Here is a 24,486-nt window from a genome sequence, read left to right as displayed (position 1 = left end):
GCTCTCCATTGCTAGTATTTGCTAAACGTGAGCAGAGGAGCTAGGAACAGATGCCTGCGTTGTCTAGCTCTAGACCCCCTTCCCTGTTACAGTTCCGGGATGGCTTTCTAAGACCATATCACTTGCCCTGTAGCCTGAGTGAGGTTAGCACAGCATGTTTGGGGACATTGCAAAACACATCTCTTTGTGTGTCAGCTAGATAAATAGGATGGCTGGGCCATGTTTCTTGGCACAATGTGGAATTTTTAATAGCGCTTGTAGAATCTGAATGGTTAACCGTCTATACTTGTTTCCTTTTGGATGTCATAACATGAACCACATTTTGCTCAGCAAGAGTTTTGGGCAAGCGTCTTTCACATGTAAAAAATAAAAATTCAAATGCAGATGGCTGGTACTTCTTTGCAGGTTGCTCCCCGGCTCCTCTGCCTCTCCTATGGGTGACATCATGCATTCACCCCAGTTTCAGATAAGGAAGCTGAAGAAGCTGCTGGAAGACGAGAGAGAAAATCGAGATGAGCTGGAACACGAGCTGGCAGAGAGCCGAAAGCTCGTTGATGAGAAAGGTGAGGGGGTCAGCCACTGGAGTGGAGTGGTTGCTGCCAGGGTGCTGAGACAAGCAGAGCCCTTTTCTCAAGCACTTTTTGTGGGAAGAAGCAATGAAAGTGCTCCTGAACCTCTCAGTTGCAGGAAAAGAGGGTGGTAGCAGTGAACCATCAGGGAATGGGTGTGACGGCAAAAGCAATTCTAGCGGTTCCTTGGAGTCTGTAGGTGTGGGTTTTTTCCTGCTGTTTTAACTGATGTTGTATGACTGCTGCCCTGGGCTCCTAGAGGGAGCTTGGGACAAAAAAAACACTATTAATAATTGTTGCACGCCACCCCAAGCTCAGCGGGCAAGATTCCAGTGGTTCCAGGTCAGCTTACCCAGGGTTCGTGTTTCCTTTTGGAAATGAGACATGGCTCAGACTGTGGTGTCTTTAGGATATATGGTTTGTTTACGCATATATACAACCTGAACCTGCGATGGAGGGACTCAAAGCATTAGCACCACAGAGGGCCTTGTTTGCATAGCTGCAGCCTTGAATTCAAACAAATTCACCACTGTGCACTGACCCTCTCTCCAGCTTGCTGCCTTTGCCAGCCTGCAACCATTTTTCATCACTAGGTCACATTGCAGCCAACCCTAAAGACTCCACTTTAAACCCTCCCTCTGTCTTCTAACCAGCTCTCTCATTTGCCATTGGCCCAGAGCCCCCTCCTTCTTTGGTTTTCCTAATGGCTCATTACTTTCCCAGTGTTCTCTAAATGGCTCATCTCCCAAGCGCTTACCTCAGGCATAGGCAAACTCTGGCCCTCCAGATGTTTGGGACTACAATTCCCCTCATCCCTAGCTAACAGGACCAGTGGTCAGGGATGATGGGAATTGTAGCCCCAAACATCTGGAGGGCTGGAGTTTACCTATGCCTGCCCTACCTCATCAGGAAACTGGCCTGGCTTCTGTTTTAACATTTGCCTTGATTAAATCCCAACCCCTACTGAACCCAGGAGTTTTAGGGGAGTCTGGTACCCACAAGTGCATAACATAATAATCTAACTAGAAGGAATATGATCTAGATAAGAACTAGATGATGTGTTAGGATCCAAATGGAACTTTCCATGGACTAGAACTTAAAATCCTGCTCCTAATTGTGGTCAGCCGTAGATCCATCTGGCAAACCACTTTACTGGCCCCACCAGCTCTCCTTTCTGTTAAAGAGGGCACATGCCAGACGCAAACACCCTCACTCTCCTCCCTCCAAATTCTGCAGTCAGGGTAAATTTCTGCAAAGTGAGCAAGTTGCCTAATCCTGCGTTCAGATGCCATTGTTATTTGTCTTTGTTCCCTGTGCTGCTCTGTCTATTGTGCAACCTCTGCTGGGAGGCAGAACAACACACAGCCCGTCCAGAGTCGCTTTGTCTGGATGGAGAGGAGCCTAGTTGCTGTACAGGGGGAAGCCACCATGTGCCTTTTAGTTTCTGAATAATCAGTGCCCTCTCTTCTCCCCTCCTGCTTCAGAAACACGGATCCTGATGATGAAGCAGCGGATTGACCGCCTGACCCTCCTACATGAGAAGCAAGCAGCGGATCAGCTGGAATCCAAGGAAATGGAGGAACTCAGAGAAAAAAACGAGAGGTACTTCCTCCCTCGGGCTGGAATGTCCCACTAGGGCAGCCCCTCTGGTTCTCTTCATTTTGTGTCTAGCTCACTGCTTTGAAGACTTGAGTCAAAAAGTGGGATAGAAACCTACTGAATAATACTGATTTGCTCTGTTGGACTTTCCTGGCTCAGATTTGGGGTGCTGGGTTGTTTTGAAGAAGACTTTGCCGGGTAAGAAAATAGTGTTGGCCTCTGGCTTCACCTGCTGGTCAAAGGTGGTGAGGACACCTTGGGAACTAGGCAGTTCCCACCGTGCACCTCAGTTGTTCCTACCTTTAATCGAAGCAGCCAGGGTCTCTCCTTAGCTCCTGCCCTTTTCATTATCCTTATTTGTCTTATTATCTTACTTGTTTTTACTGCCCTTCACTATTTTTTGTGTGCTGTTTCGGCCTTTAGTGCCTTCCTTGCCATGACTGGTGCCTTTGCCTTAAAAGGCTCCAACCAATTTGCTTTCCACCCTCCTAGCATCTTTGCTTATCTTGTCTACCCTCCGCCTTGTCCTTAATGTCAGCTATGAAGCTCACCCACTGACCCAGGGCTAGTCGCTGTCTCTGACTTAACCTGCTTCCTAGCATCATTGTCAAGAAAATGCAAAGGATCCATGTGCCTTTGCTCTAGCCCAGCTCCTTGAAAGAAAGGAGAGGGAGGAAATGCTGTCAGTGCTCTAGGGACTGTGCCACTGCTGTGGTGTTATAGTATCTGGCACATGGGTGCCATTTAAGAAACAGCTGAGAGTCATTTGCAAATCTGTTCCCTAGGCACACCTGGCTTATGATTGCCTTCAGCTGCTTGGAGTTGATTCTTCTTTAAAACAGCTGAGAATTATTCTCTTCCTCCTTCAGACTTGTTTGTAGCTGACATTCAGTGGGGAGAGAGGAGGAAGGCATGTCTTCTTTCCCCTCATTTACTCTCCCCTCTCAAGCTCCTGATCATTCACTTGGAAAGGGGAAGATGTGGAATCTTGGTCCCTGTTATATCCTAGGAATCCATGGTAAGCAGGAGCTGATGTGCTCAGTCTAGGGCAGGCTTTCCCAAACTTGGGTCTCTGGCTGTTTTTGGACTACAATCCTCATCATCCCTGACCACTGGTTCTGTTAGCTAGGGTTGATGGGAGTTGTAGTCCAACAAAAGCTGGAGACCCAAGTTTGGGAAACCCCGGACTAGGATTTGTTGGCCCTCTGCTGTTGCTTTAACTAAACCCCCTTTTCAGAAGTTGACTTGGGCCCTGACTGAGGGATTCTGGTTTGTCAGCCCCAAAGAGCCTTGCGCGTGGCATCTTTCAAAGTCTACTGTATTGGACTTTGGATTTCATAGTACTTAAAGGGAGCTGAGCTGTTCTAAGCATGGAGCTCCCTCAAGAAGTCATAGCAGAAGCAACCCTTAAAAGCTGTGGAGCAAAGCAGGCAACCAGGCTTTCTTTCAACCCAAAGAGCTCCCGGCCTTGTAGTGGAGTCTCAAGCCCCGCCTGTGTGTTGCCTGCTTCCTACGATCATAGAATCTGCATTGCAGGAATCTCAGCTGAAGCATCCATGACAGATAACCATCCAGCCTCTGCTTAAAAACCTCCAAGGAAGGAGGTGATCTGCACCATGTGTTGGGAGAGGTTCCCTGAGCTGCTGCCCTGCTCTTGGCTCCAGAGCCCAGGCCAAGGGAGGGAGCCACTCTTGCCCTCAAGTAGCGCTCTTGCTTCTTGTCATGCCTGCCTCTCTCTCTTTCTCCCTCAGTCTCCTCATGCGCCTACATGAGACACTGAAGCAGTGCCAGGACCTGAAAACTGAAAAGGGCCAGATGGACCGGAAAATCAACCAGCTCTCGGAAGAGAATGGGGATCTTGCTTTCAGGGTACGTGAGCACCTGTTTTCTGTTGCTGCAGCAGCCTTGTAGTCTCCAAATGTGGGGTTGGGGGTGGGGAGAAGCACACTTATACTGGACCTGCAGGCTTCCGTTTTGGAAAGGAACTAAGCGAGGTTGAGGTATTGCCTCTGCCTGAAACTTGGGTGACCCTTGATTCCTTTTCTGCACCTTGAGATCCTGGATAGGGTTCATTGAGTTTTGGTCTTGGAGCAGAAAGGCATTGAGGTGGCACCCTGGAGAAATGTGCCCCGTTCTCAGTTCATGTGTCGTAAGAGCACAGGGAATCTTGAACTCAAGTGGTTATTTCATTTATTTATTAAAAATATTTCTATCCTGCCCTTCATCTATACAAATAGCAAGAAACAGTACATAAAACAAACCATATAATAATTACAAAACACAGCATCAGAATAAAGAGAGGCAAGTAAAAACTACAGCAGCAGAGCGGGTTACACAAGTCCCCATGTGAAGGCCTTAGAGGAACTTGTGGTTCCCTTACACAGAGTCAGGCCACTGGTCCATCTTGTCTGCTCTGATTGGCCGTGGTTCCCTGGGACCCTCAGGCAGACAGAGAGGTCTCTTCCCCATTACCTGAGACCCTCTTAACTATAGCCAGGGATTAGACCTGCAACATGCTGGATGTAAAGCATGGACTCCACCCTGAGCTATGAGGTCCAAATCGTAAAACCTCGGTCCCCCAATTCAGTGCCCCTTAGCAATGCTTATGCTTGTCTTTGAATTGAACACAGGGACCTCAGAGGAATCCCAACAAGGCCGACTGAGCTATAAGCACCTGTATTCCACCAGTAGCGTTAATACTGTTAGCAGACCTCACAGCTTGGGTAAATTAGATTGGAATAATAACTTAGTTTCTGGAGTTCAGAGGCTTTATTGATGCAGGAACTATTAATAGGATTAGTGGAGCTGCGAGAGATGAAATTTTGCATCCTGTCTCAACAAGCTGGGAGAAAACAGCAACTAAATTGCTCAGCTTTTAAGGGGTGGAGTTCGCCTATAGAGACTTACAAGCAAGTGCAGGCTAGGTTGCTAGACAGTGTCCTCCTGTGGTTTAAAGTAACACATGAATTGTCTTAGAAGTTCATTGAGAAGGCAATGTTATTTGCTTGTCTCCAACAAATGCCAGCCAAGTTTTGCTGCTGCCTTCTTCATGTTTCATTACACACTTGCAGTAGAGGGTTTGTTCTGCACAGTCTGTCACAATTTCAGGGCAGGGGAGTTTGTACCAATGCTAAAGACAAAGGCAGCAAGTGGCAAATAAATCCTTTCCCTGTTTTTGCAACACAGCTGCGGGAATTTACTCACGTTCACACGGAGCTTCAGGAAGCCATGAATGAGCTCTCGGAAGAGCACAACACAGCTCTAAGGGAATGGGAGGAGCAGAGGAGCCGCCTGGAGAGGGAACTGAGCAGTGCCCTCAGTGAGAAGGTCAGTGGGCAGGAAGAGACACCCCCCACCCCCAGGGGGTAAGGCCAGGAGGTCTGTTCTCCTCATCCATATGGTCATCACCGTCATTGATTTTCTGCAGTAAATGATGCTTCAGCCTGCTAACAAATGCATAATTTCACTAAACTACAAAGTACAGGATTTTTTTAATAAGTTAATGAAAATGTCTCATTAACAAATAATCAGATTAAACAACCCCCCTCTTAATTCATAAGAAGGCTGAACGACAAAATGACAAAAAAAAAAATTAAACAGCAAAAACAATGTACCACCAAAATTAAAGCCCCTAAACAGCCCCCTGCCCTGATTGCCTCTAGACATCCTGAGCAGAGTGTTTCTCTGGACTGGCAGGTAAGGTGGCCTCTGGCAACTTCAGCAGCAGCTTTTGTAGTTGGGATCAGTCTTGGCTTTCCCAGGCAGAGTGGAAATAGGCCAGCAAAGTAAGGAGCAGGTTAGATTGGCTCTGGTACCTTCTTCAGTAGCTTTTATAGTCCATAATAGGAATGGCATGAAGAAGTAGGTGTGCCATTTGTACATCCTACAGTGTGTCGAAAAGGGATTTGTAACAACACGGATTGAGTTCTCAGGGCCTCTGCTTCTGGTCAGGGATATTTCCCTTTCAACAGATGCTTCTGTCATGCTTCCTGGGCTCTGAGTATGCTCAAAAGATAGTTGCTGCTTGTGGCTGCCACTTCCATTGTGCTCTCCCCCGAGAAGAGCTATTTAAGGAGGTTGTGGGTATGTGCCGTAATGGTGGTGGCTGTTCAGTTGTTACTCTTCACACATTTCACTCATGAAAGCCTGGCCAGGAGTTCTAACAAGCAGGGAGCCCTCCCCCTTAACGGAGAGGAGGCCATCCCTGGGCTCAGTCTTGGGCAACAGGGGTTTGTGTAGGGTGGGGGCAGTGAGTTGCAGATAAGTAATGTGGCTTTTTCCTTGTTGGACACCACACAGCCACATGGGTAGATCCCTGGAAAAGTTCACTAGATGGAAAGGAGGAGGCACTGTGTGCTCATTGCCCATGTTCCTTTGCCTCCCTGGACCAGAAGAGGTGTGAGCGGGTGCATCTGCCTCCAGCAGTCAGAGGTGATGCAGTCCTCTGTGGCGGTGGCTGTTGCTGGGTGGGGGTGGGGGTTGGACCCAACTGGGTTGATGGTTCTTTTCAGCTCGGGTTCCACAATTCCATTCCCCACCTGTGTCTTGTTCTCCAGAGGTGCTTGGAAGAGAAGCTGGAGATTCTGCAGGGAAAGTACTCCTTGCTGGAGGACCAGATGGCGAAGCTGAGGGAGACCACTTCCTTGCCAGAGAAAGGAGAGGTCATGGGTGACATTCTGAAGGTAGGATCAGGGCCCTGGTGAGACGGGTCCCAGTAGAGAAATGTCACTTGTCACACGGGGGGCCGGGGCAGTCAGGTGGCTCGCTCCGTGAAACCCTTGGTAACACTGTGTCGCCAACCAGTTGAACTGCATTGTTATATAAAAAGGAGTGTATATTTCAAGTGCCACATAACACCCCTCCCACATTTGTTAGAACTCTCTTACCTTTTTGAGTGGCAGCACCTGCACTTTGGTCTCCCTGCCTGTTGACGTCAGGCAGGCACCTTTACTGTACCCTTTTCAGTGCCTGCTAAAAACAGTTTTGTTTAGACAAACCTACCCGGATGTTTAGAAAGTTGAAGCAAATGTTAATCTGTTTTTAGTCTATTGTTCTTTTAACTTTCCGAATGTTCCCAAATCATTGTTGCTAATTTTTCTTGGTGATAATTTTGTTTTTTGTTTTTTTGTAAGCCACTCCGAGGGTGTGTGTTTTTCCACAGTCAAGCAGTGTATAAATTTTATGAAATTATAAAAAGGGATGTTCTTGATTAAAATAGACATTCATTCTCGTCCCATGTCTGCAGAACAGATATTTTTGTTGAATAACAGGTGGGGTAACTAATGTTGCCCAATGGACTGGATGAAAAGGTGACCAAACTCAGCTGACGGGCATTTGGTGCCAAATTCAAACTGCCAGATGCCAGCTGTACAGGACACTTGGGGTGGCACTTTGAGTGCCTGGCTTCCCATGGTTCCTTGCCAGCTGCGGCTTTACCTGTCCCAGGCCTGGTGGCAGATGGCATTGAGTGAGTGGCAAAGGGGTGTGGCTGGCTGGAAAGGACCTCACGGACTAGGGATTTCCCACCTCTTAATTAGACTTTAGAGCTAGTTTCTTACGATAAGTGTGCGCACGGGAACTATTTGCCAAGGGATTCTGCATCAACTCTGCTCGGAGGCACAGGCCAGTGACTCATCTATGTTAGGCTCGTGGTTTTAGTCATGAAACTGCGTAACGGAAAACCACATCTGGGCAGTTCAGCCACTCTTTGCAGAGTTAATGCAGGCACTTGTGGCTTTTTATTGTTAATTCAAAAAAACATTAATAGCTTTTTTGACTCTTTACGTGTTAACATTGGGTATATTTATAGAGACACTTCCTTAAAAAAGAGTGTGACTTGAGGGAATGTCTGCCTTTGTTATTGCTAGCAGTCCTAACTAACCACAACACTGTTAACTTGGACCATTGTAAAAATATTTGATTCCGTTTCTGTTGTTAATGGACTATAACTAACCTGAAAAGTCCCTTCAGTTGTAGGAGTTGTGTATCTCTGTGTATTCCCAGATATTGTTAGGTGGTGTTTTGGTCCACTGATTGTTAGCCTGGTCCACTGTATTGCAGGGCCTGCCTTAGCTCTGGACTTGCCTACTCTTTCCACTCCCTGCAGCTTCCGCCTGCCTTACTGGCCAGTACATGTATCTTGTAGCCCACCCTGAGATCTTTGGATGAAGGGCAGTATATAAAATAAAGTAAGTCTGCCCCTGGCCCTTCCGATGCTTTAGTCAGGCTCTGTTGTCTTTAAAAACAAATAACAGCAGCAAAACAAAAGCCAAGCAAACAAATTTAAAACAGCCTCCACATTCATTAAAGGTACGAAGTGGGGGAAGTGACCTGTGTCATACACAGTTGGGCAGTTTGGATCTCTGCCTTGGCTGGTTTCTGCTTCAGACAGGCAGAGCTGACGTCTCTTGAGTGTGGTGCTGAATATGCTGATGAGTACAAATCATGGCCTTCTGTCTAGGCACAGCCTCATTCCCACTGAGGAGTGGTATGGTCAACTCAACTTGATGCGGAGGTTACGTTCCGGGGATAGCATGCAAACCCAACATCGCAAACAGTCAAAACAACCCTTTAAAAGCCATAAAAAGCACAGGGCTACACTTACTGCACACTCCCAAGGTCGCCCTGCACATCTGAATGCTCTCCCAGGGTGAGTTCAATGGCAGGTAGGATTGCTGGCAGTCTTCCCCCCTTTTGACTCCCCCACCTCTTCCACATGTTAGAGGGGGATTTTCCACTGGTGGCAGATGACAGAGACTGTGACACACTGAGACCGGTGTAAAACCAAACTAAATAAAGACTTTATTTCAAAACAACAAACAGCAAAGCTAGTGGGTGTTTTTCCTGCAGGCAGAGTACAAACTGCAGCTTTTCTCCTTTTGTAGCCATGGCCAGCTGCACCCAATTAGCCCAGAGCTCACAAAAACTGTTCTTAAAGGTACAAACATGTTTCTGTGCAGAATGTCTCCCAACACCACACACGCTCCTTTAAAAAAAAATAATTGGTCAAGCATGTAAAACTGAGATTGTGTAAGTTACGTGCATAAGCTGTGAGTCTGTATTTGGGCAGTATTGGAGGGGAAGGAGCAAGGCTCGTTCTGTGTGTTCTCTGGGTGCATAACTTTGTTCGCTGTTCCTTGTCCCACCAGCTTGAAGAACTGAACCAGCAGGTGGCCCACCTGAGTGGCCAGCAGACCGAGCTGCAGGCAACGGTCCTCCGCCTCGAAGAGGAGAAGCACCTGCTTGAGGCCAGCCTCCAGTCCGAGAGGAGCAGCTTTGAAGCAGAGAAGCGCCAGCTCACCGGCCTGCTGACGGAGCTGCAGAACTCCCTCTCTGAGAGCTCGAGAGGCAAGGAGAAGCTGGAGCAGGATTTGCGTGCCCAGGAGGAGAGCCTGGTCGCTCAGGTCAACGCCCTGACGGCTGAGATCGCCAAGCTGATGGGCTTCCTCCACCAGAAGGACCAGGACCTGCTGGTTTTGCAGCAGCAGAAGGGCCAGCTGGCCGAGGACTTGCAGAAGAGCGAGCAGGCCTCCCGGGCAGCCCTTCAGGAGCTGAGCCTCCAGGTGGACCAGCTGACCAGCACGGTGCAGCAGAGCAGCCAGAAGCTGACGCAGGTGGAGGCTGCAGGCCAGGAAGCATACAACAAGGCTGCCCAGGAGAAAGAGCTGGCCCTGAGGCAACTCCAGGAGAAGGAGGCAGAGCTGTCTACCCTGACCGAGCGGCTGCGTGCTCAGAGTGCCACTTTCACGGAAGCCCAGAGGGAGAAGGCCGACCTGAGCCACAAGGTCCAGGAGCTGGAGGCCAGGATCTTGGCCCTCACCGCCCAGTGCCAGCAGAGCGAGGCCCAAGCTGGAGCCGTGTCGGTGCTGAAAGGCCAGCTTCGTGAGGCACAGCAGAAGCTGGCTGACAAGGAGAAGCTGGCCAAGGAGAACACCCGTCTCCAGGAGCGGCTCCTGGTCCTGGAGGAGTCCGTCTGCAACACAGAAGGCATCTTGGAGGATGAGAAGAGGCGGGCGGCCGAGTCCCTGGAGGGCAACCTCCGGCGGATCGCAGAGCTGGAGGAGCAGATTCAGGAACTGAGCAAGCACCGGGACCAGGTCCTGCGGGAGATGGGTGAGGAGAAGGCCCAGAGGCAAGCCCTGGAGCGACAAGTGCAGCAGCTGGGGGAAGCCTCCAGGACCAAGGTGGAGGAGCTGCAGCACCAGATGGCAGAGCTCTCCTCTGTGGCTGCCAAAGGAGACCCAGGGGAGCTGGGGAGGCTTAAGGAGAAGGTCCGAGCGCTGAGTGGGGAGAAGGAGCAGGGCCACCTGAGGCTGCAGGCCGAGCAGCAGAAGGTGGCAGAACTGGAGGCTCAGGTGAAGCACCTGAACAGCAAGCACCAAGGAGCACTGGCTGAGCTCCAGGCGGACTTGGCTCGTGCCACGTCGCAGGTCAAGGAGAAGGAGGGCACAGAGGACCAGCTCCGGGCAGAGATTGCCTCTCTGCAGGAGAAGGTGGCTGTGGCTCAGAAGGAGGCTGCCCAGAGCCTGGCCAAAGGGAAGAAGGAGGGGCACGAAGCAGCCCAGGCACTGGAAGTTGTCACCAGGGAGCTGGCTGAGGAGAAGCGCAAGGTAGCCGAGCTGGAGGCTCAAGTGAGGCTGGCAGGGGATCAGAGCCAGAAAGACCTGAGTGCAGCTGAGTCCAGCCTCTCCAGCACCAGGGCAGCCCTGAAGGAGAAGGAGCGCGAGACAGAGAAGCTGTCTGGCCAGCTGAAGTCCCTGAAGGCCAAGCTGGAAGAGGCCTCCCAGCAGCAGAAGCAGGAGCTGGCCCAGCACAAGGAGGAAACCAAGCGGCTGGCGGGCCAGGAGGAACGGGCCAGGGCGGAACTGGCCGCTGAGAAAGTCAGCAAGGCAGCCCTGGAGGTGCAGCTGCAGAATGTCACCAACGAGCACCGAGTGGAAGTCTCTGGGCTCCAGGAGGAGGTAGCCAGGGCCCAGGAGCTGGTTGGGGAGAAAGAGCGGGAGCTGGAGGAGTTGCGGCTGAAGAACATCTCCCGCAGCGAGGAGCTAAGGGACCTGCAGAAGACGGTCAGCAAGCTGAAGGGGGAACTGGCCTCCGCCGAGGCCCTGAAGGAGAGGGCTGCCAAGATGGAGAGCGAGCTGCAAGGGTTCCTGGAGGCAGCCCGGACCCAAAAGGCCGAGATGGACAGCATCAGGTCGATGATGCACTCCAAGGACGCTTCCCTCAAGAGCCTGGAGGAGCAGAAGCGGCAGCAGGAGCAGGAGTCCACCTCCAGCCGAGAGCTCTACCAGGGGCAGCTGAAGGAGTGCGAGGCTCTCCGCGCGCAGGTGGAGAGGCTGGAGAAGCAGTGCAAGGAGCAGCAGATCACCGTTGCCCGGCTGGAGAAGGTGGCAGCCGCCTCTGAGCGAGAGCAGCAGGTGGAGGCGGAGGCTTTGAAGCGGGAGGTGGCGCAGCGCAAGGAGAGGGCCGCGGAGCAGGAGCAGCTCCTGGAGGCATCCAAGTCCAGTCTAGAGAAGCTGAAGAGGGAGCTCCACGACAAAGGAAAGGAGCTGGCCCAGAGCAGAGAGGCAGCATCCCGAGCCGAGAAGGAGCTAGTTGCCCTACGTGCCGCAGCCCAGGAGAAGAGCAAGTCTGAGGAGAGCTGGAAGGAGCAGCTGTCGCGCTGTGCCCAGGAATCGGAGCGCCAGGCCAGCATCATCAGCAGCATGGAGAAGGAGACCTCCATCATGCAAAGGCAGCAGCTGGAGAAGGAGGGGGAGATCAAGGACCTGAGGCGGCTGGCCCTGGCTGAGTCCGAGAAGAGCAAGAAGCTGGAGGAGAGGCTGCGGATCCTGCAGTCGGAAATGGCCACCGCCGCTTCCCGGGCAGCTGAGAGGTGCTCAACCATGAAAGCCGAAGCGCAGAGCTCCCAGGAGCAGGCCGAGAAGCTTCGGGTGTCGGTGGAGGCCCTGAAGAAGGAGCAGAGCGCTGCCTCCAAGCGGCAGGAGGACCTCTGCAAGGAGCTGAAGTCCTGGCAGGAGAAGGCCTTCCAGAAGGAGCAGCAGCTCTCCGCCCAGCAGCAGGAGTTTGCAGGGGCCCAGGCCCTGATCGCAGAGCTGATGCCCATCAAGTGCCTCTACCAGCAGCTGCAGGCGGAGCAGGCCTCGCAGGAGAGCAAGCACCGCGAGAAGCTGGAGCAGATGCAGAGCGCCGCCGGCCTCCTGCAGGCGGAGCTGGCCAGGGCCAAGCTGGAGCAGGCAGAGCTGCAGGCGGTGAAGGAGAGGCTCCTGGAGCGGGAGCGGGCCATCCAGCAGCTGCAGGCGGAGAAGGCCAGCTACGCAGGGCAGCTGGCCGCCCTCCAGCAGGGCCAGGCACAGCTGGCTGAGGAGAACCGGGGGCTGCAGCACCTGCCGGCTGAGCTGGCCCAGACCAAGAAGCAGCATGCGCGGGAGATGGAGTTGGCCAGGCTCGACTCGGAGAAGCGGGTGGCCGCCATGAAGCGGGTGCTGGAGGACACCCAGAAGAAGTATGAGGAGAGCAAGCAGAGGCAGCTGGTGCAGGTAAGGCCCCACACGGGACTTGGTTGCTTTGGGGGGTGGGGGTTGCCCCGGGGATAGCCCTAGGCAGCTGCATCTCCCCAGCCCACCCTGTGGTTTCTTTGCCTTCTTGAAACCGGGTGGAGGGGTTGGGGGCAAAGCTCATCCTCTTTGCGACCCCCCACTTCGTCCCTACTCCCTTGCTTCACCTGGGGGCAGCCCTGCCTCTGGAGATTAGGCAGATGGAGTAAACGGTCTGGGATCTGGCCTAGGTTTGCCTGCTGGACAGAAAATGATGGTGGCTCTTAATGGTTTTCCATGCTAGAACCAGAAATTCTGGTTCCAGTTCGCTTAATGAAGGGGACAGCTCTGCAGGGCCACCCTTGAGCGACAGAAGGATCTCTCTCTCAGGATTGGATGAGGTTGCAAGACACCTGGGGGTGGGGGGGGCGCACCTTGCTGCATTCTGTGTAGTGCAGTCCAGATTGAGGGAATGTGCAGAAGCAAGATGTGGCCTGAAAGGCTCAGCAGACCTTATTTGGCTCATGGGGTGCATCTTGAGCAATGGGGACCCTCCTTCCATCTCTAGTCCTCTAGAACATGGGTAGGCAAACTAAGGACCGGGGGCCGGATCCGGCCCAATCGCCTTCTAAATCTGGCCCATGGACGGTCTGGGAATCAGTGTGTTTTTACATGAGTAGAATGTGTTCTTTTATTTAAAATGCATCTCTGGGTTATTTGTGGGGCATAGGAATTTGTTCATCCCCCCCCCCAAAAAAATATAGTCCAACCCCCCCCCCACAAGGTCTGAGGGACAGTGGACCGGCCCCCTGCTGAAAAGGTTTGCTGACCCCTGCTCTAGAACTTTGGGGTCCAGTAGTAGATACTTTCCCTGAAAGTTAAAGCATGCAAGTTAACAAAGGGGGTGCTGCTGTCTAAGAGCCATGTTTGCTTGAGATGCTGGCTATATGTTATCCTTGAATGGGCTCCCTTTTGCTCCTGCATGTACGCAGCGTTCTAGCATTGCCCCTCCAGGTTCCACAAGTCTTCTCCTCTCAGCTCTGAGCCTCTGGGGAAGGGATGAGCAACACCCTCTCGGTCTGGATTGGGTTAGCAGTTGAGCTCCCACCCTTGCCACAAGTTTCCCCAGCTGCTTTTTGTGGTGTTTTCACGTCTGCCTTCATTGCTTCCCCCTCCCACCCACCCCCCAATCCTACAGGTGGAGCAGCTAGAGGTATATCAGAAAGAGCGAGCTAATGCATGCCAGGTAATGCATGCCAGGTGTCAGCTGCTTAAACGGTGACAGTGCATGACGTAGCTGCTGCTGCTGCTGCTGCTTCCCCTCCATCATGGCTGCCATCTCCTCTTGTGAACTGTTTGCAATGGGGGCTTACGGAGGACAAGTAATAAGGCCACCACCACCCTCGGTTGGGGGCTGTGTGGGAAAACAGGGCTTCACAATACCTCCCTAAAACGCTGCACCTTATGCCCAGATGCCTCCTCACACAGGTCAGCAAAACTTTTGTTCTCTTACTTTGACAAAAAAAATTACTTGGCAAGAGCAGAGAGCACACAAATCCTGTCCTTTGCACCAAAGGCAAGACTGCCCATAGCTATGTGGCAAGCCAAGGCTTGCAAAGGAAGTCACGCCAGCGGGCAGCAAAGTCAGTCGACTTGGGATTGTTGCCCTCCCAGCAGGTCTCCCAGTAATAGTAGTATGAGGGCTTGCTACACAGCCACACACCGTTTTTTGTTGCCCTCCCCTTTAAAGTTCTCCTTGGTGCCTCTGATAGCACCGCAGTACAGCTCCACATGCATCCTCTTGCGCCCTCTCATCCCAACACCTGGGAAGCCTTGGGAGCAGCTTGGGGCGTGCCAATTACTTGCCCTGTAGCAACCTGCTGGAAGAGGCCAGTGGCCCATCTAGTCCACCATCCTGTTCCCAGTGTGGCCAAGCAGGTGCCCCAAAGGGAAACCCCCTCACAGGATTTGAGCACAAGAGCAACTCTCCCCTCCTGCAGTTTCCAGCAACTGGGATCCAGAAGTGCTGCTGCCTCCAGCTGTGGAGGCAGAGCGTAGCCACCAGGGGCTAGTAGCCATGGGGAACCTTTTCTCCTCCATGAATTTATCTGATCCTCGTTCAAAGCTATCGAGGTTGGTGGCCATGACTGCTTCCTGGGGGAGTGAGTCTCATTATTTAGCTATGTGCTGCGCGACAGGGTGAGCTCCTGTTGCTGTGTCCCAGCTCCTGCCAACCTAGCAGTTCGAAAGCACACCAGTGCAAGTAGATAAATAGGTACCACTGTGGCGGGAAGGTAAACAGTGTTTCTGTGCGCTCTAGCTTCTGCCACTGTGTCCCATTGTGCCAGAAGTGGTTTAGTCCTGCTGGCTACATGACCCGGAAAGCTGTCTGTGGACAAGTGCTGGCTCGCTCGGCCTGAAAGTGAGATGAAAGCCGCAACCCCATAGTCACCTTTGACTGGTCTTAACCATCCAGGGGTTCTTTACCTACCTTTGCCTGCATCTGGAGCACCACTTTTTAAGACTCGACTGCGCCAAGAGGGGAGCAGCCATATGAAGCCAGAGGTGCCCTATGCCTTGGGCAACAGAGAGTAGAACTTGATGATCTCCGAGGTCCTTTCCCGCTCCAGCTGCTGCATCTTTGGGCATTCTGTCTTCCCCATCTCCTTCCTATATTTTCCTTCGGTATAGGAGAGAATCTCTGAATGATACTGCTCTCGGGAGGGGAGACCTTGATCTCCAGGCAGAGTGCAGGGTCTGCAACACAGGGGGGGCAGCCCTCTAACCTTCAGGGTTACCAGGAGCTAAAAGCACCACCACTTCTCTTAGCCATCTGGAAGCATGGTTGCACCTGAAGACTAAGTCCACCCCTCACCCCTGTGTTTTAAAGCCCTTCATTAAGAGCAAACCAGCTTAAACTAGAATCCCCTGAAACGGCCCCCTCCACTTCAGAAACCCTCTTGGATTCTAACCTTCAATGTTTCCGTGGATCCCTGATGCTCCCTTACCCCCAAGTGCACGAGAGGCAAACAGTTGGCAATGGAGACCCTGCTTTGGGGTTGCTGGGGAGACCTGGAGGTGGGAAATGCAGGACGGTGGGTGTGGCTAATTAACTTCCGGCATCACTTTCATCGCATGTCAGAGCATCTGCTTGCAGCGCACCCCAGCTCTTCTGCTTGTAGAGAGCTGCTCTTCCTGGGAAGCTGCTAACCCCCATGCACCATTTCTGCTCTGAAGCCCACTGACCCAACCCTGTAGCTGGAATGCGGTGTTTGCGCAGCATAGATGTGTCGGTGGAGGGTTGGAGGCTGCTCTGGTGCGCTCTCTGCTGCTTCCAGGAAGCTTTTGCAGGGGCAGAATGTTCAGGACAGGGGCTCCAGTGATAGTGATGCTTCCTGGGTGGAAGGGAACCTGTCGGAGGGTATGCCTGGAATGTGCTTCCAGGCATAGAGGACTCTGGCCTGCTGCATGCAGTTCTTTCTGTGTTCCTGTAGTAACTCTTGAGGGTCTGTGGCATTTGACAGAATTCAGACTATGGCATCATGGTTGCAAAAAGAAGCTTGAAAAAGGTGTGTAGTTCTGGGGGAAATGCCCTTAGTCTCAGGGAGGCTGAGCAGTGCTTGCATTGAATTGGGGCCTCACAGCTGTTTTCCTCCTAGCAATCGTTATCCCAAAACACATTCAGGGACCTATTAGTGTTGCTTTTACCAGGTGCAGAAAATGTCCCTCCCCCCTCTTTCTTTCTTTCTCATGGGGCTTGACTTACTAGAGAAGTGTTTGATGCTGAAGGGGCCAAGCTGAGTAACACAGACAGCGCCAGATTCCTCCTTCCAACCCCCAAACTGGATAAAGTGGTCAGTCCTGAGATGTCCCAAACTGTGACTCTCTGATGATTCATAGAATCATCATGATTCATAGAATCATAGACCCCAAAGGGTCATCTAGTCCAATCTGCTGCAATGCAGGGGTCACAGCTTTTGGTAAAAGGGGGAGACTTCCTTGGCCTCCTGCCAGCCAGTCCTTTTCTAGGCATGGACGTTCCAGTACAGCAGGTTTAGGAGGAGGACAGAGATTGCGGAATGGGTGGCTCTGTGCAGAGCCATGGGGTGCAGAGCCTCAAAGAGCCAGGAGGGAGTGGCTGAACATTGCTTTGAGCAGGAGGGGGAGGGGTTGGAATAACTATCCTCTCTCTCTTCTCCCCCCCCCCTTTCCTTTCCAGCTGGAGGAGCTGAAGCAGAAGTACGCTCAGCAGGAGAAGGTCACTCAAGCCCAGCAGCAGAGAGCCCAGGTGAGCTTCCAGGGATGGAGCCTGGAGAGAGTTCTCCTAGTGCAGAGGTTCCCAAGCTTTTGGGGGGCGCTGTCCCATTGGCTTCATAAATTCATCCCCACCCTACCCTATAAAAAGCATTCAGAATAGTGGTTTGCATGACCCACTAGTCTAATCCCCTGCAATCGAGGGCAACGGGAATCAGGGAAGATAATAACAAGAAATGTGAAACAGTAACAGTTAATTGCCCTTTCCCCAAAATCCAATTAAAGCTATTTAGTTTTCACCCATGCCAGCTTTTCAAAGACAAGGGGTGGAAAGGACCCTTGTAAGTCTGCTGAGCAACCTCACTCAGCTGGTGCAAGAGTCATGGGGAAGAAAGAAAACAATTTCCCTCTCTGGCACTGTAAGGGAATATCTGGGTCTCTCCTTAACAGGTGCATGAAGAAGAGCTTAAGCACCAGAATGAGAAGATCTTGGATCTCCAGTCTCAGGTGGCCCAGAAGGAACAAGCTGCTGAGCATTACAAGACACAGGTAGATAAAAGGGGAGCTGTCTCCCTCTGGGGCAGAAGTGAGGGGTGGGAGGGGAGAGAACCACCACCCTGGCTTCTACCCTGTATTAAACAGTCACAGTTAAGGCAAGCACTAAGAAAAGAAGTTCTGCCATTATAGGCCTCAAAATTCCATAGCTTACAAAAATGGCAGCCGTTGAGCTAACAGACTGGCATATAAGACCTGCATGATGAGGTTAGCAAATGTGGGTGTGTGGAGGGTAAGTACACTTGGTGACGTTGCACAAGGACATGGCTGAGCAAGCGAAGCACCAGCCTTGGCTTCCGGTGTCCCGGCTTTGCGGGAAATTGCCTCAAGCCTGGTCTTAAACCGGCAGGTGTTGCGCTTGACGGGTGCCTCACTTTTCCTCGCCCCTCAGATGGAGAAGGCCAAGACCCACTACGACGCAAAGAAGCAACAAAACCAGGAGCTGCTCGAGAGGCTGGGCGTCCTGGAGGAGGTGGAGAGGGAGAACGCGGAGCTGAAGGCCAAATCGGAGCGCCTTGTGAAGGAGCAGCAGGATTTGGTGAGGCAGATGCAGGAGGCCCAGCTCACCTCCAAGAACCTCTGCAGCCTCGAGGCTCAGGTAGGGCCGAGGGGCGGGGGCTGAGGAGGCAGGGTGCGTGCCCACGGCAGGGCCCAGTCATTTCCGTTCCAGGCCCTGCCCACCCATCTGTGCATTTCCTCTTGCAAGAAGGATCTGTGGGGCCCCTAGGGTTTTCTGTACCCCAGGGATGGCCCTTGCAGGTGTTGCTGGGCTCCAACTCCATCCTGCTCTAGCCAGGAAGCCAAGGGACCAGGGGTGATGGGCGCTGGAGTCCAGCAACCTCTGGAGAGCCATGGGTTCCCATGCTTAGTATATATAGCAACATATTTACCTGCAGCTGAAGTGAGGTGGACGTGGCCCAGTTCTTACGTAGATGCATGCAAAGAAACATTTAATTAGCCATTTTGGTTCTAGCGGGTCTCTTGACTTCCTTGGTGCGCGGCTTGCTCGTGGCACCCTGCCCCTTACCGTTAACCAACCCAAACGCAGGTGGAGTTTGCAGATCGCCAGCTGCGAGAGCAGGGCAAGTTCCAGCTGGCCACAGATTCATTAAAAAGCCGCATCACCTTCCAGGAAAGCCCACCCGACGTCAGCACAGACAGCCTGGACATGAGCACCAGCGATGAAGCACAGCCGCTCAACTCCACCAGGTACTGGCCCTCAGCTTAGAAGGCAAGCAGGCGGCTGCAGCAGAGCAGCTCAGCTTCCGTGCCAGATTTCTCTCCTCCTCCTTAGCTCTTTGATTGGCCATAGAGCAGAGGCTTCCCACCCTTGCAGCTCTAGGACCAATGCATGTTTCCCCAAGGGTGGACACTCGCAGGGTCCTTCATTTGGCAGGCCTGACACTGAAGCAACTTTGGAGACATGGGGTGTTGTTGGTGTTGGTGTTAATTTTATACGCCACCCAACTAACTGGGTTGCCCCAGCCACTTTGGGCTGCTTCCAACACATTAAGACATCAAACACAGCAGTAAAACATCAGACATTAAACATTTCTAAAAGTCAGATAGTAGTTTATTTCCTTGACATCTCATGAAGGGAGGGTGTTCCACAGGGCGGGTGCCACTACCGAGAAAGCCCTCGGCCTGGTTCCCTGTAACTTCACTTCTCTCAGTGAGGGAACCACCAGAAGGCCCTCAGAGGAGGACCTCAGTGTCCAGGCTGAATGTCGGGGGTGGAGACGCTCCTTCAGGTATACTGCGCTGAGGCTGTTTAGGGCTTTAAAGGTCAGCACCAACACTTTGAATTGTATTGTGAAGACTTCTCAGCTTCCTTGTTCCTGGGAAAGTGAAGAGAGGGTTCTGTGGTTGTGGCCTCCCTGCCAGTTTCATGACCGCCCCTCCCCCCCATCTCTCTCCACAGCAGGAGGTCTCGCCGTTCCACCTCTGAATCTGGGACAGCAGAGCCGTCCAAGGCTTCCCACCGGCTGCCTCGGAAGGTGGAGTCTCTGGAGAGCCTCTATTTCACGCCCATCCCCACCCGCACGAGGTCCAAACTGGAGAACAGCGTTAACTCCACGGGCGACGTTTCCTTTGAGTCGGGGCGGAAAACACTCTCTGGCCGCCGGCGCACCACACAGGTCATCAACATCACCATGATCAAAGTAATGTGGGGGCCACCTAGGGATGGGAGCCAAGGTGTGGTGATGGTGGCTGTGGAGATAGGTGGCATCCGGGGCTGCTCAAATGTGCATCCTCCATAGCCAGGTCCGTCATACACTTTCAGCAGCCTGCTTCCCTGGGTGTGGGGGCTAGCAGGCAACCCCTGCGGTTAGCGGTGGATTCAGGAGAGACAGGAGCTGCCCTCTTGAGGTAGTTTACTAGGAACAAGGAGTGATGAATCTGAGTTGGCAGATGGTTCAGGGATTTGGAAGAGCTCCAAGACAAGCTCTCCAAGTGGGGTAAATGGGCAGTAAAGCGGCAAATGCACCTCCGTGTAATCAAGTGTAAAATGATGCATGTCAAGGCCAAAAACACGAGCTTCACCTACGCTCTCGTGGGGTCTGAGTTGACAGTGGTCATGAACGAGACCTTGGGGTCATAGTGGATAGCTTGATGAAGGTGTGGACCCAGTGTGTGGCAGCTGGGAATTGCTAGGGATCGATAGGAAAGGAATTGGAAATAAAACTGTCGGTGCCATAAACCTGTGGTGCAACCCCATTTGGGATGCTGTGTAGAGATCCTCAGAAATGATATTGTAGAGTTGGAAAAGGTTCAGAAAAGGGCAACAAAAATAATCTAGGGTTTGGAGCAACTTTTGAGTGAAGAAAGAATGCAGCGTTTGGTGCTTGTTAGCTTACAGGAAAACCGAGTAAGGGATAGGGGAAGACAGGGCAGAGGCGTCTAATATTCTGTCTGGTGATGGTGGAGAGGAGCAGCTTAGCGGGTGGGGGCAGAGTTAAGCAGCAGCAGCAGCTTCTCTTTATACTCACCCTCCTCTTCCTCCTCCTCCTTGTGCTTCTACACAGAAACATGCTGAGCCGGAAACGCCCCAGAGTGCTGACGCCTCTTTCCTCAGCCTGCAGTCCACTGGGTCTCAGAGCAGCAGCTCGAGCCAAGAGCCGGTCAAGACGCGCCTGCGTTCCGCATCCGCTTCCTCCACCCGCTCCCTCGCCAGCCTCCCCTCTCAGGAATCCCTCACCAGGCTGGGCACCTCTTCCCCCAACAACACGGCGTTGATGAGCCTGCCCGGCTATCGGCCTGCCACCCGCAGCTCCCTGAGACGCTCCCAGGCCGGAGGGGCCACTTCTGGTGAGTGCTGGGGGTTGCAGCGGCAGGACTGGGGCAGCCTTCACCTTGGCGGGGCCCTCTAGAGTCGTAGTCCAAAGCATCTGGAGGAGCAGAAGAAGCCGGGCAAAGGCTGTTCTAGAGCTTTGCCCTCTGTGCAGAACGCCAGTCAGCAGAGTGCAGCGATTGCTCTGGTGAATCTCAGAGGAGTCCAGTGAGCTCAGTGATCTACACAGAATCAGAGAATATGTTTGAAGGGATCCCAGGGGTCTTCTAGTCCACCCCCTGCACAGCAGGAATCACAGCTAAAGAGTCCCACCTCTGTTTATGAGCCTCCAACAAGGAGAGCCCACCACCTTCCAAGGGGGTCTGTTCCATGGACAGACAACTCTAGCCCTCAGAATAATATAATCATAGTAATTTATTACTTATACCCCGCCCAAATGGCTGAGTCTCCCCAGCCACTCTGGGCGGTTTCCAACAGGAGTTTAAAAATACATTAAAACATCATTCATTAAAAGAAAACTTCCTTAAATAGGGCTGCCTTCAGAAGGTTTTCCTGCTGGCTACATTCTCTCTGCCCGCCACCATTAGTCCACCATGCCTGACAGTCAGTGGCAGGCTGATAATAATAACAGTAGTAGTAGTAGTAGTAGTAGTAGTATGAGTAGTAGTAGCAGCAGCAGTTTTATTATTTATATCCATCTACTCTGGGCAGCTTCCAACACATATAAAAACATAATAAAATGTAAAAGATTTTAAAAGATATCCAGATGTGTGTAAGGAGAGCCGTGTGTGTGTGTGTGTGTGAGAGAGAGAGAGAGAGAGAGAGAGAGGTGATGACCTGTCCCCTTGTGCATTTCTTAGCTTTCCCTTGCTGCTTGGTGTGAGTCTTCCCGAGTGAGACTTCCTCCCCCGGAGCCTGTTAGCATACTGCCTGCTCCATGACTGTTTGTGGCCGGTGATGGCATGAATGTGAAGGTGGCACTGCTTGGCTCCTGCCTTCTCAAAAGCATCTTGTAGACAGCCCTCACAAGGCCTGGAATGGCCATGCATAGAAGAGCCAGCAGAGGTGGGACACTGGAGAGCCAGGGTGGATAAAAAGAAGGGCTTCTTCACGCAGTTCATAATTAATCTGTGGAACTCACTTCTGCAGGAGGCAGTGAGAGCTACCAACTTGAATGACTTTAAAATAAGATTGGACACATTCACGGAGGAGAAGGGCTGTCAGTGGCCCTGCTCTCCCTCCACAATTAAGGGAAGCAAGGCTTCCGAATGCCAGTTGCCTGTACCAGCAGGGTTCTTCCGAATGTTCTTTTGCAGTTGAGAAAGGCTGCCTCTGTTAACTGTGCATGGGGTGCTCTGTTTGGCCCTCTTTCCTCTTCGTGCCCATAAAGTGGGTGGGGGCAGAGGAATCTCCTTGCCACCTCCTTCCTTGATTGGGATCACTGTTGTCGATTATCTTGCGGAGAGCCACTTGGGGTGCCTCCCTTCTGTGTGGCTGGTGGTGCAACCTAGGAAGTGAGCAGCTGACACCCTCCCCTGTCTCTCCCCCCCCCCTTCCCAGGGCGCAGCAGCTTCTACATGGGCACCTGCCAGGAGGAGCCGGAAGTGCTTGACGACTGGAGCCGCATCGCTGAGCTCCAGCAGCGCAACAGGATCTGCCCACCTCACCTGAAGACCTGCTACCCCCTGGAGTCTCGGGTGAGTGTCGCCAAAGGGCCAGCTAGTCCTGACTCCCACGGCAGCTAGCGATATGTTTTCAAGGCCAGGGAGGGCAGGGGGTGGGGATGTGATGCCTGCTCCTGCTGCTGATTTAGTCAATGCCTGGAGAATTCTGTGAACAGAAAATTGGATTCTGCAACGGAGATCAAGTTAGTGGGTTGGATTCCCCCCCCCCAAAAAAAACATGGCCCTTTGAGGGCTAGTACATATTTATGTGAATATATGGGGGAGGGGGGGAGGGGTTTGGGAAGAGTGTGAAAGGGGTGCATAGACAGGGTTGGTGAGCGGAGCAAGCAGGGGTGCCAGTCCCTCGTATGTGCATGTAAATCCTGCTCAGTCCTGGTCAATAGACACCTGGGGAGCTTCCTCCCCTGTGCATTTTGGGGGCTGTTCCACTTTTGCAGTAGGTTCAGTGCACACAAAGAGCCTCCGTCTGATGACCGCACTGCTCCTCTTCCTCACCTGCCAGCCATCCCTGTCACTGGCCACCATCACAGATGAGGATATGAAGACGGGGGACCCCAGAGAGACCCTCCGCCGTGCCAGCATGCTGCCCTCCCAGGTTTCTGAGGGCCCAGCCACCCGTCGCAGCACCCTGAGCTCTGCGGTGGCCGCAGGGGGCATTGCCACTCGGCAGCAGAGGAAGCGCATTTCAGATGAATCCCACCAGGCTGCAGGGACCCCTGAGGTGAGTGGCAGTGGCTCTGCGGCACATTCAGCTGGCCTGAACCCCTTTCAAGCTGGGTGGGGTGGGGATATGGGGGAGGGTTATTATGGGAGTATCGGGTAGGCCCAGGGTGTAATGGGGCAAGTTTGCCTGTGTCTTCTAGGGCAGGTGCTGGTGGGGACCAGGGACCCTTCAGTCCCTCTGGGATTGCAGCTCCCATCATCCCTGAGCATTGGGTGTGGCTGGCTGTGGTCGCTGGGAGTTGCAGTCCAGCAACATCTCCTGCTCCCCCATTTCTCAGCTGCCCACCTTGGCGGGGAGATGAAAGGCACCGTTGTCTTTTGCTCAGTCGCATCAGGCCCCAACTAATCTCTCTTCCACACACCCCTTTTCTCCAATCAGTCCAAGAAGTCTGCCAGCTGCTTCCCACGGCCCCAGACTCCCAAACTGCGGAGTGAGGAGCACAAGCACAGCACCCATGCGGGAAGCAAGAAGGACAAAGCCCAGGCAGCCAACAAGCAGGTAAGGGAGCCTCGGAGCCTCTTGCTCTTCCATCGGGCTGGCAGAGCAGGGCACAGGGAGCCTCTGAGGCTGCGGCATTGCTGAAGCAGAGCAGGCTGCGAGACCACCCCTACTCAGGCAGGGAAGTTTTTAAACAAAGGTTGGATGACCACCTGTCAGGGATTCTTTAGCTGTGATTCCTGCGTTGCAGGAGCTTGGGGTCCTTCGAGCTTTACAGTTCTATGGTTCTACAAAGTATGACCTCTCCTTTCAGATAGGGGGTATACCTATCTATACACAAACACCAGACTACCACATAACACAAATTCAATCTCTCCCTAGAGATTGGGGTTGGGGGGTGGAGGAGGGGGTATACCAAGGAATGCGAACTCTTCTCTTGAGTTCCCTTGCCGTGGGGAAGAGCTGCTGAGGTCTCCTGATTCTCCTGACTCCTTCCTCTTTCCCTGCAGCCCAACAGGCGCCAGTCGATGGCCTTCAGCATCCTGAACACTCCGAAGAAGCTGGGCAACAGCCTCCTGCGCCGGGGGCCCAACCGCAAAGTGACTCCCAAAAGCTCCCCCCGGAGCAGCAGCCGGAGATCCCCGAGGGCAGCGTCATCACCTAAGGGCAAGGTAGGAGGGAGAAGGGGCCTCCCCACGAGTCTCTCGCTCCCAGCATCCCCTTGGAGCAAGGTTGGGCGGGAGAGAGATTGAGCCTGCGTTTTAGTGTATTTAGATATATATTCTGGTGGAGCTAATAGAGAGAGAAGAGGGCTGGAAAAAGCCCTGGGTCTGGG

At 52.8% G+C, this 24,486-nt stretch overlaps 1 protein-coding gene across 1 annotated transcript in view; it reads left to right on the top strand.

Moving 5' to 3' along the window:
• Positions 1–24,486, top strand: part of NUMA1 (nuclear mitotic apparatus protein 1) — a gene marked incomplete at its 5' end in the record, with an annotated part of 77,521 nt that overhangs the window by 50,550 nt on the left and 2,485 nt on the right. The window contains 17 exon segments of the mRNA XM_082218957.1: positions 406–563; positions 2,054–2,171; positions 3,920–4,037; positions 5,355–5,495; positions 6,725–6,850; positions 9,317–12,706; positions 13,902–13,949; positions 16,923–16,991; positions 17,408–17,506; positions 17,904–18,110; positions 18,561–18,721; positions 19,434–19,674; positions 20,539–20,821; positions 22,365–22,501; positions 22,992–23,210; positions 23,592–23,711; positions 24,161–24,322. Coding sequence (XP_082075083.1) covers positions 406–563; positions 2,054–2,171; positions 3,920–4,037; positions 5,355–5,495; positions 6,725–6,850; positions 9,317–12,706; positions 13,902–13,949; positions 16,923–16,991; positions 17,408–17,506; positions 17,904–18,110; positions 18,561–18,721; positions 19,434–19,674; positions 20,539–20,821; positions 22,365–22,501; positions 22,992–23,210; positions 23,592–23,711; positions 24,161–24,322 — 5,797 coding nt within the window.

The sequence above is a fragment of the Podarcis vaucheri genome (genome assembly GCF_965113315.1).
Source record: "Podarcis vaucheri genome assembly, chromosome: 4".
NCBI lineage: Eukaryota > Metazoa > Chordata > Lepidosauria > Squamata > Lacertidae > Podarcis > Podarcis vaucheri.
The sequence above is the reverse complement of the archived record's forward strand: the minus strand, read 5'-3'. Positions and strand labels throughout refer to the sequence as shown.